At 55.9% G+C, this 13,165-nt stretch overlaps 1 protein-coding gene across 4 annotated transcripts in view; it reads left to right on the top strand.

Annotated features, from left to right (window-relative positions):
• Positions 1-13,165, top strand: part of CDH23 (cadherin related 23) — a 350,388-nt gene that overhangs the window by 213,620 nt on the left and 123,603 nt on the right. For 3 of the 4 annotated variants that reach the window (XM_045083456.1, XM_045083463.1, XM_045083457.1), the window contains exons 13-16: positions 6,147-6,211; positions 7,865-8,102; positions 9,546-9,651; positions 11,785-11,912. In XM_045083456.1, the coding sequence (XP_044939391.1) occupies positions 6,147-6,211; positions 7,865-8,102; positions 9,546-9,651; positions 11,785-11,912 (537 nt within the window). Of the gene's footprint in view, positions 1-6,146; positions 6,212-7,864; positions 8,103-9,129; positions 9,295-9,545; positions 9,652-11,784; positions 11,913-13,165 lie in introns of those variants that run through there. The other variant, XM_045083458.1, reaches the window with a different exon arrangement.

Raw genomic sequence — 13,165 nt, forward strand, 5'->3', positions numbered from 1 at the left:
AGGTGCCAGAGCCTACCCCTTCCAGGCAGAGGCTGGGGCAGAGCCATTATGGCTAGAAGGAGACTACCTGTGGGGACCCATCTGGCTTCTAGAGGGGAAGGCCAGTGACCTGGTAGAGGCACCCTTGATCTCATGGCCGAACTCTTCCTGAACCCCTAGCCACACCTACAGGGGCAGGTGGGGAGGGGAGTGGTTACTAGCACAGGTGAGCTCATATCTTGTACTGTAGTCATTTGACCTTGAACAAGTTGATTGACCTCTCTAAGCCTCAGTTCCATCTGTAAAATGGGGATAATGTTGGTTCTAGTACCCCTACCACCAGAGTAGGGCTGTCAGGAAGATGGAATGAAATAAGGTGGGTGAAATGCTGGGCACAGTGTATTGTTCACAGATGTACTCAAAGGGAGATGGCACAGGGCACCATCTTACCCTCTCTTTGCCCCATAGCCAAGAAAGGATGGGCATTTCTGACTCAGACCTGGCCAGTCTGGAAATCTGGCCATTTCCCCACTGTAGGCTCACCTTGTCTTAACCTTTGGAATTTCCCCCACCATGCGTATTTATTTTTTTCCTTTTTGTCAGCAGAAGAAAATTACACTTCTGCCAGTATTGTCCATCACAGAAATAAGCACTCGCGATGCAATTATAAAGGCCCAAATGAGGGAATTAGTTTTGCTGGTAATGCCAGTGTTGGGGAGAATCAGAGGAGATGTCTTATAAATCAGGCGCTGGACAGCAGCCAGTCCCGGCCCCACCCTCTCCCCGTGTGCCCGTGGTGGGGACAGCTGCTGACTCTGCCTGGGGGCCCCTCTTCCTAGACTGCCCACAATGGTGCTGGAGAAGGCCGGTGCTCAGAGCTGTCTCTGAGCTCTGTGCCAGGGGTCGGGCGCTTCTCCCCAGGAGCTCCCAAGGGCTTCTCAGTGTCCAGCCAGTGACTGTCCCATAGACACCAAACACACTCATTAGTCTAAAATTACTAAAATTACCAAAATTTTTTTTTAAAGATTTTATTTATTTATTTGACAGACAGAGATCACAAGTAGGCAGAGAGGCAGGCAGAGAGAGAGAGAGAGAGAGGGAAGCAGGCTTCCTGCGGAGCAGGGAGCCCGATGCGGGGCTCGATCCCAGGACCCTGAGATCATGACCCGAGCCGAAGGCAGCAGCCCAAACCACTGAGCCACCCAGGCGCCCCTAAAATTACCAAATTTTTAAATTACTAAAAAACACACTCATTAGTGCAAAATAACCCCAACGCCCGCTAACCCCTTTTCTGCTTTATTCTCATCAGAGTGGTTAGCATTGTCTGAAATTACGTTCTGTAGTAATCTCTCCCCTGCATTTTCATTGTCTTCCCTTCCCATCCGTAAGTCACATTCCAGCAAGGGCATTGGCGTCCGTGTAGCTGTGACTCCAGTGCCTGGTGTAATCACTGGCATGGGAGGAGCCCAGAAAATACTTACTGACTACACGACTAAGGGTCTGGTCATTGTCTTCACGAAGTTCTCTCCATGGTGTGCCAGGGATCCTCCAGCTCGCCCTCTAGACCCACTCTGCCCCTTCCCACATGCTCTGCGCATGTCCCTGTTCGGAGCACAACAGAGGACACAAACATGAGTAAGATACGGACTTTTCTGTCAAGGGGCAGACGCGGGGCATACACGGGCAGTTTTCAGAAATGGCAAATTTATACTCCATATTCCAAAAGAGGTACAGCCAAGGGCTCCCAGGTCAGGAACAGTGAAGCATCAGGGAGCTCCTTCAGTGATCAAGCATTTGGGGTGGGTCCTGAGGGCTGGGTTGGTTTGGATGGCAGTTACAGAATGAAGGGGTGTGGTGCAATCAGGTCGTCAGAACCCAGAACAGCCCAGAGCATCATGGAGAGGTGGGTATAAGAATGCTGAAGCTGGGGGCACCTGGGTGGCTTAGTCGTTAAGCATCTGTCTTTGGCTTGGGTCATGGTCCTGGGATTGAGTGTCGTGTCGGGCTCCTTGCTTGGCGGAAAGCCTGCGTCACCCTCTCCCACTCCCCCTGTTTGTGTTCCCTCTCTCGCTGTGTGTCTATCAGATAAATAAAAATCTTTAATTAAAAAAAAAAAAAAAGTTCCAAAGCTAGCCAGGCCTTGACACAAGGGTGCTGGTCTGGATTTAATTTGGCAACAATGGGGAGCCACTGAAGGTATTTGAGCAGAGGAAGATCATGTTAGCCATTGTTTTTGACTTCTGGCCCTTGGGTAGGCATAAAGCATACCAGCGTGTATCTGGGGGTAAGATTCTAGCCCTGGGGGATGCTAGTGGGTATACAGAGACATCAGAGGGGAGATCTAGAACCCTGGTTTAGCATTTCTTAGAATTCCCAGGGTACGGTATGAGAGCCGGCCATCCGGGCCTCCCCTCTGCTGTCTCGGCAAACATGCTGCCATCCCCCAGCACTAGAATCTAACCCACAAGCACACACAGGTACACTTCACTGCTTACCAAGACTGGTTCTAAAGGACCCAGGGGCAAGAAGCCAACACCAATGGCTAACACAGCAGGAGAGAGGGTGTTGCTGGCACGAGGAGTACATGTGGCCTCTGTGCAGATCCTGGTTACTCCCCAGCCCCTCCTTCCTAAAGCAGGCCCAAGGGTCGCTGTTTGGCACAGGACGTGTTTCAGGTGCGCAGGCACAAAGCAGGGCTTGGGAAGGAGGCTGATTGAAAAGTGCATGAGAAAGGGGCTGAGGGGGCAGGCCCCAGCAGCGCCCTCCACTGGGCCAGCCAGCATGGCTAGAGCTGCCACAGGACCCAGAGGTGCTAAATGGTTTTAAGACACAGATGTGGAGGCCACCTCTGCCACTTAGCAGTGGAGAGCCCTTGGGCACCTTTCCTAAGGAAGATCCTGTCTGCTTCCTCGTTTGGTAAAGGCAAGGAGCAGGGGTGGTAGCAGTACCCAGCTCACAGGGCTGGGCTGGAATGAAATCCATGGGCAGGAATGCATGTTGCATCTGCGTGGATGTAGAGGTCACTGTGGAGGACAGAGATCGTGAGCACCCCCCCCAACCTGTGCGGGCACCATGACCCCACCATGTCCCCCAGGGAGCCAGAGCTGGGAGGGAGGAAATACAGCCACTGACAGCTTCCTCTCTGCTGCATCTTCAGGGCTAGGAGTCTTTCCTGAAGGGCGGAGCCCAAACCCAGCCTTGGAGAGCCAAGAAGGACAGAAAGGGGTGAGCCAGACAGGGGAGGAAGGAAGCGGTCCAGGCAGAGGGGAGCAGATGGGCTGTGCCAGTCTGGGCCAGAGCCGCACGTGGTCTGGCCTGGGTCAGCGACGAGGCTGGAGCCAGCAGCAGGGGCCCGGAGGGCAGGGCCACGAGTGTGTGTGGAGGAGAAGGGACGGTCCCCTCAGGGCCCTGGGGAGCCCAGAAGGGCCTTCGGCAGGGCTGCCGAGTGATGGGGTTTGCTGTCTCCTCCCAAGCACGGAGCACTTGACCCAGGCCCCCTGCTGCGGGCACTGGCCTGAGCACCCTGGCGGGGCCCTCTCTGTGGGGGCCAGCTGCGCCCGTCATGGCAGGGCCCCCGAAGCAGCTTTTCATCTTCTTCTGATTCTGCTTCATGTATTTGAAAGATGGAAGTTCTCCCTCTCCTCTTCGCTGGGCATACATATTTCATACGGTCATTAGACGGCGGCACTAAAGGACTCACAAATCTTCCCCGGTCAGCATCAGCAGCGTGGGTAGGCAGCGGGAGGCCCCGGGGGAAGGGGTCACTCTGGGAGCCATGGCAGTGCCCAGCCCGCCAGGGGAAGATGCGGGGATGGGGGTTGGGGGCTTGGAGGCCAGAGTCTGCCCGGGGAGAGGAGACCAGCCCATCTTGTCACCCAGTTTCCCTGGGCCTCAGCTGTGAAAGGGCTGGACAAGAGGGACCTCTGGGTTCCTTCCTGCCCTACCAGTCTGAGTGCCATTCCACAGGGCACCCAGCTAGGAAGGGCTTTGTCCCTAGGGCCAGAAACTGCCCCCTCGTGATTTGATGGGGCCCTCGGTTCCTGCATAGTCTAGCCCTCTCTTCCTCCCCTCCACACGGCCTAGCTGCTCTCTCGGGTCCCTGGCCTCTTTTCTCAGCCCCTTTCGCTCCCTCCATCCCTCTCTTCCCTGGCTCTGTCCCAGCTCTCCATCCCCTTCTTGCTAAAACTTGTTCATTCCTTTTCCAAGCATTCCTTCAGCAGCTGCTCTGTGCCCGGCACTGGGTGCTGGGAGGGAGCCCGGCAGGTGTGACTTTGCCTGTGTTGCTCCCCCAGACCCTTTCCTCTGACCCACCATGATGCTGAGGCCTGAAGGGGGGGACATTTGGTCACACAGTGATCTGACTGTTGGCACTATATTGGAACTGGGGTCTCTAGGCCACACTGACACCTCACCAAGGGGCCTGAGGGCATCACCAGGCCAAGCCCCACTTCCAGTAGTTGACTACAGCCACACATGGTGATGATGATCGGTGGGGCAAAAGGGAACTTCGGGGCTCCTCCCTGCTTCTCTGGTCCCTGGAAGGAGAGGAGGAAGGCAGGCTTACCCTGAGGAGTTTTGTCTAGGTTCTTCTAAGAGCAAGCTCCCTTCCCCGTTCAGAGCAGTAACACATGGAGGCCAAGGGCATGGCAAGACAGCACTGGCTTCAAATCCCTGCGAAGCCTTGGGGGAGTTCTTTACCTTCTCTGTGCCTCAGTTTCCTTGTCTGTGAATTGGAGGCCATGCTGATAAAAGGACCTATGTCGCAGGGTGATTACAAAAATGTGGGACAAGTGCAAGGTGCTCCGTAAATGATGGTTGTGGTGAGGAGTGGCTCAGAGAGAAGGTCTGTCCGGGCACATCCCTGAGAACCTGTGCTGTGCTCGGAGCCTGACTGAGCAGAAGGCCTCACACAGTCTTCCAGAATGCAGACAGTGGGCACGTTGAATGGGACTTGGGCACAAGAGGCTGCCCCTAGCCCCAGAAATGGCCTCTTTCTGGGTAACCAGGTTTCCTAGATAACCGAGTTCTGAACCCTTTGGGTCTAAACATTTTTTTTTCACTTGGATCATTTGGTGTAGAAATACATTATTCACTCTTCTGCCTTCTTTGACTAAGGATACTGAACACAGATTTTTCTCAAACATTCAGGTCTATCATAAAGAACATGGAATTCGATAGATTTCACAGAATCCAGGAGAACCTAAAAAAATACGTGATACAAAGATATGGAGGGCGGGGAAAAGAGAGGTTGGTAAGAGGGTATCAACTTTCAGCTGTAAGATGAATGGCGTCTGAGGAGCTAACGTATAAGATGATGACCATGGTTGATAACGCTGTATTGTAGAACTGAAATTTGCTAAGAGAGTAGAACTTCGTGTTCTCACAAAAAAAAAAAAAATGGTAAGTAAGGGAGGTGATGGATGTGTTAATTAACTCAGTGGGGGACATCCTTTTATAGTGAACATGTATATCAAATCATCAAGTTGTACACTTCAGATGTGTTACCATTTTATTTGTCTATTATACCTCACTAAAGCTAAAATAAAAGTAATGAAACATTTTCATTAGCAGAATCTCTGTCCAATCACAGTCTTATCGAGAAGCCCCAAATGTAAGGCAGAAAGGTCAGCCCAAGGCCTTTGCTCCTGGCATCTGGTGGCAGCAGCAGGCTGCCCGGCTCCAGGGCAGTGAGTCGCCTGGGAACGGAGCAGAGTCCCAGTGCCTGGCACACAGTGCGTGCTTAATAGGGAACAGACAGTGGGGCACCTGAGTGGCCCAGTGGGTTAAGCCTCTGCCTTCAGCTCAATCATGGTCTCAGGGTCCTGGGATCAAGCCCCGCATCAGGCTCTCTGCTCAGCAGGGAGCCTGCTTCCCCCCTCTCTCTCTGCCTGCCTCTTTGCTTACTTGTGATCTCTCTGTCAAATGAATAAATAAAATCTTAAAAAAAAAATAGGGAACGGACGACTGAATGAATGGTGTCATTTCACCTATAATATGGACTAGTATAGAAGAAGACTCGGCGGAGCGAGAATGAGGCAAAAGCCGAAAGTCCCACCCCCAAAAGCCAAACCTCTGCTGAAACCACGGGCCGGCTGTGGACATTTCCCGGGGAGATCAGGAGCCTTTCTGGGGCCGGCAGCAATGACTTCTTGTTCTGACCTTTGCAGGCAACAGACAATGACGTGGGCACCTTCGGCGAAGTCAACTACTTCTTCAGCGATGACCCTGACCGGTAAGACCCTGCCCCAGCGCCCCCCACCCCATGCTACCCCAGCAGTGGCACTCCACTATTCACAAGGTTCCGGAAACTTCTCAGTGCCCAGGGAGGCCAGGGAGGGTACAGTGCCGCCATAGCTAATGCACTGAGCAGGGAGTCAGAACCCATGGGAGTCCCTGCCAGCATGGCCGTCGCCATGGCACAGTCGTGGCCAAATCCTCTAAACACTCAGAGGGATCGTCTTTCTGACCCTCGAAAGACAGCCTTTGGCTTTGGGAATGAAGCAGCTCAGGAACACGAGTGACAGCACCCAGCGAAGGCCGTAGCAGCCGCAGCTCCCATCTGGGAACCCTTGCTGTGTACTGCTCGGGGCCCAGACGTGATCCAACGTCATCCCCACAAGTGCTGGAGGAACTCAGCACCAGGCACTGTTAGCGTCTGTGCTTTGCAGAGGCAGAAACTCAGAGAGGCTGAGACATTTGCCCAAAGTCACACAGCTGGTAAGCTCTAGGGCCTGGCATCTGCATGTGGTCTTCACCACTGGGATACATGGCCTCCAGCAAGAGGGGGCCCGCCACATCCCTCAGCCCCTGGAGGAGATGGGGGGTGACTCGCCTCACCGCCAGGCTGCTGTCAGCCTCGTCCTGTCACCCACCATGGCTTTGGGCCATCTCTTTCCTCGTCCTTAGTTAAGCAGAAGGAGAAACCCTCTCGTTTTTAATGATCAAAACCAAGTGGAAGTTAGAGAGCAGGTCTGAGGCATCTGGACGCTCGGCAGGATGAGGAAGACAGGCTGTCAGCTTGCGGTCCGGCCCTGGCTGGCTGCGGGGGCGCTCAGGAAGAGACAGATTGTTAGCAGTCCGGCCTTGCTCTGCCGCTCTGGGTGGAGCCTCACCAGGGCAGGAAGGAGCCAGCAGCAGGAAGCATGCACAGGGCATCTCTGTCCCTCTGGGCCCCCGTGTCCACATGGCCTCGTGCTGGTCAACTTGGGTTTCCTCATCCCTTCCCGTCTTCTTCCCTGGTCCTGGAGCCAGGACCTTCTGGGCTCAGAGGACCAGATCTGGGCATACAGGTGCCAACTTCCAACTCAAGGGAGGCTCCCGAGGGACTGTTTAGAGGAGGAAGCTAGGGGGATGGTCTCGCTGGACCTCGCTTCTCCCCAGGAGACACGTACCAGGCTCTTAGCCAGGGCTCCACGCTGGGGCAGAAGAGAAGGGCTCTCTCCTGAGAAATGACCCACGACCCCTCCCCTAGCTGGATGCTTTACCACCCGCCTAGAACATTTAGGGGCCAAAGCATCTGGAACGGCAGCATTTCTGACCATCCTTGTTCTCCAGCATCTGAACGTAGACAGTAGGCAGAAACTCCTGTTCACGCAGGAGGAGGGTCGTTCTGCCGAGTTCCCTCCGACGAAATCAACCTGCTCCTGCCCTTTCGGTACCGGGCTATTCCCCACCCCCGTGTGGTCCTCACCCCTGCCCCCCACCTCCCACCCCACTCCGCGTTAGACACAGACACTCCTCTGAGGAGTGAAGAGAGGGCAGACTTCTGACTTTATTTCTGTGTATGCCCTCGGGCAAGGACAGGCTGGTAAATACAGGCCTTACCTCTGAGCTGCTTGACTTTATGCCTGGACCCGTTTCTCTCCCACCGTCCCTCCTGACACAGGTTCTCTCTGGACAAGGACACCGGACTCATCATGCTCATTGCCAGACTGGACTACGAGCTCATCCAGCGCTTCACCTTGACAATCATCGCCCGGGATGGGGGTGGCGAGGAGACCACAGGCCGGGTCAGGATCAATGTGTTGGATGTCAACGACAACGTGCCTACCTTCCAGAAGGATGCCTATGTGGGGGCCCTGAGGGAGAACGAGCCTTCTGTCACCCAGCTGGTGCGGCTCCGGGTAAGAGCCCAGAGCGTCCTGCCACCCAGCCCCCCTCCTGTCCTCCCCCTCGGCAGCCTCGGCCTGCCCACCGCCCTGTGGAAGCTGCTGCGAGAGACGCCAACCCACCATCCACAAAGAACTCAGCCCCAATTTGTGTCAGGCTTCGGAGCTTTCCCTGGTGTCCTTGGTAACTGAGTGGGGCAAGTGTCTGGGTCAGCTTAAATTTCAGGTCACCATTCAGCAAAGGGATGTCCTCCCCTTCTCCCTTGGCAAGTGGCAAGCAGGATCTCCACTTGGGACCCCGTCCTCCCAGTGTCCTCCTGCAGTGAGTTCCCCCCACACAGAGTAACTCTGACCAGAGACTTCTTTTTTTTTTTTTTTTTTTTTAAGATTTTATTTATTTATTTGACAGATCACAAGTAGGCAGAGAGGCAAGCAGAAAGAATGGGGCAAGCAGGCTCCCCACTGAGCAGAGAGCCTGATGTGGGGCTCGATCCCAGGACCCTGGGGTCATGACGTGATCCGAAGGCAGAGGCTTTAACCCACCGAGCCACCCAGGCGCCCCAGACCAGAGACTTCTTCATGTCCTCACTCCCCTTCCCCACCCAGAGTGACAGGGCCCACCCAGAGTGACAGGGCCCAGAGGCCTCCCTTTAGAGCTGGATTCTGACGTGGGCAGGAAGAAAGGCAAGGGGACCAGGGGTGGGCACGGGGGGATGCAGAGAAGGCAGAACCCGCACCCCCATGCCGTCCCACCCCACTCGGCTCCCGGTACACCAGAGTGGTGGGAGCCCCTTGGAGCCTCTCTAGGAACAGAAACCTATGAAAAGAAGCGAATTAATTCAATCACCCCAGAGGGAAAGAAGGATCTCTGACCCCATTCCAGGCATCCACCCCACCTTGCATTTGTGCAGTATGCATTTATTTGACACCTACAGTGTACCAAAAATTGTGCCAGACTGTAGGTACACAGGAGCCATCGAGAAGTCTAAGTTTCCTGCTGGCACAGAGCTGACAGTCTGAGGGAGGCAGGCAGGCAAAAATGAAACAGGAAGCCACAGCTGGGTGTGGAGGGACTAAGGAGGCACACAGCTCAGGGCCTACTTGGTCCAGAGGTCAGCAAGGGCCCTCTGTGGTTGGGCTGCTCAGGCTGAGACCAAAGGGTCTCTAAGATGATCGTGCCGGGGTGGTGGTGACTCTCATCCTCAGGGTAAGCTCCAGGCTTCCCCCTCTTCCCCTAGGCCTCCTGCAGACCTTCTAGATCCCCACACTACCTCCACACCCCAACATGAGGTGTGTCTGTGGGGAGCCAGAGGGTGGCCTCCGGCTGAGGGAAAGGAGGGCCTGGCTCTCCCAAGGCAGGCGACCCGACCCGGAAGGGACCATCCCTCCTCTCCTGCCTGCCCTCTGCTCGCCCTGGCCCCTGAGGGCTCACCGGCCTGTCTGCGCTCTTCCCCCCAGGCAACCGATGAGGACTCCCCTCCCAACAACCAGATCACCTACAGCATCGTCAACGCTTCCGCCTTCGGCAGCTACTTCGACATCAGCGTGTACGAGGGCTATGGAGGTATTTGTGCTGGGCGAGGGGCCGCCCAGGGAGGAGGGGCTGTGGACCCGAGCAGGGCAGTACACCCACAACGCTTGGGGGGGGCGAGGGGGGAGGCGGTGTCAGTCACCCCAGAGGGCCATCAGAAGGGGCGTGTCTGTCTGTCTCCCAGACACCCTGGACAAGCCAGGGAGCTGCCCCACAGCCCATCAGTCAGGGTGAGGGACACAGGCCTGGGATCGCCCTTCTGTAGGAACAGCTCCATCTTTCTCTGGGTCTCAGAACATGGGCAGCTCCGCATCTGATATTACCACAGTCTGCAGGGCCCCTCGTTCTTACCCTGGCTGCCTGGCCAGGTCTGTGAGGCAGAGGCTTGTCAGCTGCGCTTCCCGATACTCTGGGCCCGCTTCAGTGGCCTCATAGGCAGTGACCACTCCCTGCTGGGCTCAGGCACAGTCCCAGACTCTGGGCCTCACCCCGACGACCCTCCTGGGACTCCTGATCCCCAGGACCCAGGCAGGGAGTAGCAGCAGCAGCCTTCAGCTCCAAGATCTTGAGACAGCCTTGTTTCTCAGAGGAGGGGCAAAAAGGCCCAGAGACAGGGAATGACTTGCCCGAGGTCATACAGCAGAGGGACAGACGGACACACATGTGATCTGGCTCTGGGTTGCTGCTCCAGCCTCTTCCTTCAGCATGTCTGTCTCCACACCAGAACCCAGCCTCTCTGAGACCCTCGACAGTCTCCCCTTACCGGTCACTCCCAGGTCTGTTCCTTCTGCCAGGAAAACCCTTCCTCCCCGTCTCTTTGCTCTGCCTCCCTTTGGCCTTAGGCTGGTCATTTGGACATCCCCTCCTGTGGGAAGCTTGAAGATGGCATAGGTGACCCCAAGGCAGAATGGATGCACTCTGGGTGACTCTGAGTCCAGCGCTCCCTCCTCCTGTACCCCACAGTCAGGTCAGGGAGACGAGGTCACGGAAACTGCGGTCCTCACTCCAGATGCTACAGCCCTGTGTTCTCTCTAAAATCTATTCCCTGCCCCTCAAAGACCTGAAATGTCTTTTCCTACTGGCATACCCCAGCCTCTTCGTAGCTAGACCCTCCCTTAGGTTTTATATCACTAAAGCAAAGATTTTACTTCCATTTTCCGTGTAGAAAGTGGTGATTTCATATTGTCGTAATGCCCCAGCAGACCACCTATGCCCCCCACGTGGGAGCCCATATGCCTTCCCTCCCCAAGCAGAAGAGTACCTGTGGGAGAGTTCAGGCATGTGCCGCAGTGGGGACATCAGAAGGCGGCATCTCTCAGCTGTCCCCGGCTCCCCCTCACTTCTGCCTGTCTCTGGCTTTAGGGCTGTCTTTACCCCTTTCAAGCAAAGTTCTGCTGAGAGTAAAATTGGCCACACCTGAGGGTCCCCCCAAGGGGGTCAACAGTGCCCAGAGCAGGCTGCTGGACAGGATGGGCATGGAGAGCCCATGGGGTAAAGGGAGGAGGCACCGGAGGAAGGAGAGAGAGGAGGGAGGCCTTGGGAGGGATCAGGCAGGGCCAGAGAGACTGAGGAAGGAGCTGCCATCTGCACCCCACTGTCGGCATCACCCCGGCAGCCCTGAGGCTGGGTAGTGAGTGCATGAGCTTTCTGCATATCTGGAGCTCCCTCCCAGATACTAGAGAGCCAGAGGCATGACCCTGCCCTCCAAGAGGCTTCCAGGCTGATGGAGAGTGCCGGATAAGTGGGTGAGACAGACAGACAGATAAGCAGGCAGTAGCACCTACTGGGGGAAGAGCCTGGGCTCTGGATTCAGGGAAACACAGGCTCAAATCCCGCCTCTAACACAATGCTGGCTGTGTGACTTTGGCCAAGTTACTGAGCCTCTCTGAGCTTGGTTTCCTCACCTGTAAAGCGGTGGTTACATTACCACCAAGACAGTCAACACTAGCTGTGCTCAGTATTGTGCCTCACCAAAGTCAAGACCACGAGGCTCCAGGAGTTCAGAGCCGGCAGTGGAGGGCGGGGGGGGGGGGCGGTTGCGGAGAATGAGGCAGAGCTGGCCAGCCTGTGCCAGCCACAGCCTCTCTGCCCAAAGGAGACCCCTGGCTGGACAGGCATCTAAAGTCTGCTTATAGGAGGCCTGGGGCCATGTTCCTGTCATTTCAGTGATCAGCGTGAGCCGTCCCCTGGATTACGAGCAGATACCCAACGGGCTGATTTACCTGACGGTCATGGCCAAGGACGCTGGCAATCCCCCTCTGAACAGCACTGTCCCTGTCACCATCGAGGTGTTTGTAAGTACCCAGGGTGCTGGTCTTGCCCTTTCATGGTAAAGGGTGGTGAGTGTTGGGCTTACCTTCCCAGGGTAAGGGGTGGTGAGTATTGGGTGCCCTGCCTGAACCCAGTGGTGTCAGACTGTGTCCCTACATCCTTGGCTGTCCCTGCAGCTCGGGGAGTCACTCAGCAGACTGTCCTGCAAACTTCTGCCATCGCTGAGCGGCCAAGCTGCCCCCTAGCTCAGCCAGGAAGTCCAGGCCCTGGGATGTGAGAAGAGCCTTACCATCATACTCTAACTTCTTTAGGGGGGCTCAGGATGCCCGCTGGTGGGGAGCAGGAACGGGGGCTCAAGCAGGAGGAAATGTCATGGGATTCCGTCGTGTAGAGCCATGCTTTGTGAAGTTGAAGGGAAATTACAGGGAGGTCATCTCTCTCCTGTCTCTTTCTCTCCATATATCCCCCTCTTCCCTTTCTCTTTCCTTTTTCCGCTCCTCTGAAGATCTAAAGGGGCCTGAAACCCAACCACAGCTGGTCTGACATGAATATCAAACACACGGTAGTGCTCTCCGTGTCTGAAATTATCAGTCACTGACTCCATCTCCAAGCCGGTTCATTTGCCCCGTGCTGCCCCACTAGCGATCCCAGGGATGCAAACCATGGTCTGAAGGGGGCACCCGTGGCCTTTCCCCACTGTGCATGTGCAAGCACCACCCCCCACAACCCGCATCTCATAAAGGCTGCTGCCTGCGGGAGCCATGAGTGTGTGTTGACGGAAGAGTTAGTGCATTTCAGACTCCAGGAAGAGTAGATCAGATGGGCAGGTTGGAGATACACTGTGATCTGACGTGCGCTCTGCAGAATCTCCCGTGCAGAAGTGCTGGATGACCTTTCTGTCCCAGATGGCTTCACCGGCAGCCTCTGGCGCTGCCCCACACCTGGCTTTACCAGGCCTCATCCTCTCAACCCAGAGCAGAGGCCCAAGGGCCAGCTGCCTGGTGGGATGGTCCTTGTCTGGGCAGGGAACCCTATTCACTTGCTCCCTAGGATGGGCTGGCAGTGATGAGGTGGAGGGTGATGCCTCGGGGGGAGCCCTGCATGTGGGCAGCCAGGAGGAGGATCTAGGGGTGGCATCAGAAGGTGAGGCTGTGAAGAACCAGCAAAGGGAAAAGCAGAGTCTGGGGTCCCTCGCAGGTTTCAGGGAGTGGTGGGAGGCTGGGGGGAGGGGCGGCCGGGAAAGAGGAGATCCACAGAACCCTAAACACTAACGGCC

The sequence above is a fragment of the Mustela putorius genome, unplaced genomic scaffold (genome assembly GCF_011764305.1).
Source record: "Mustela putorius furo isolate JIRA1106 unplaced genomic scaffold, ASM1176430v1.1 tig00000698_pilon_pilon_pilon, whole genome shotgun sequence".
Lineage (NCBI taxonomy): Eukaryota > Metazoa > Chordata > Mammalia > Carnivora > Mustelidae > Mustela > Mustela putorius.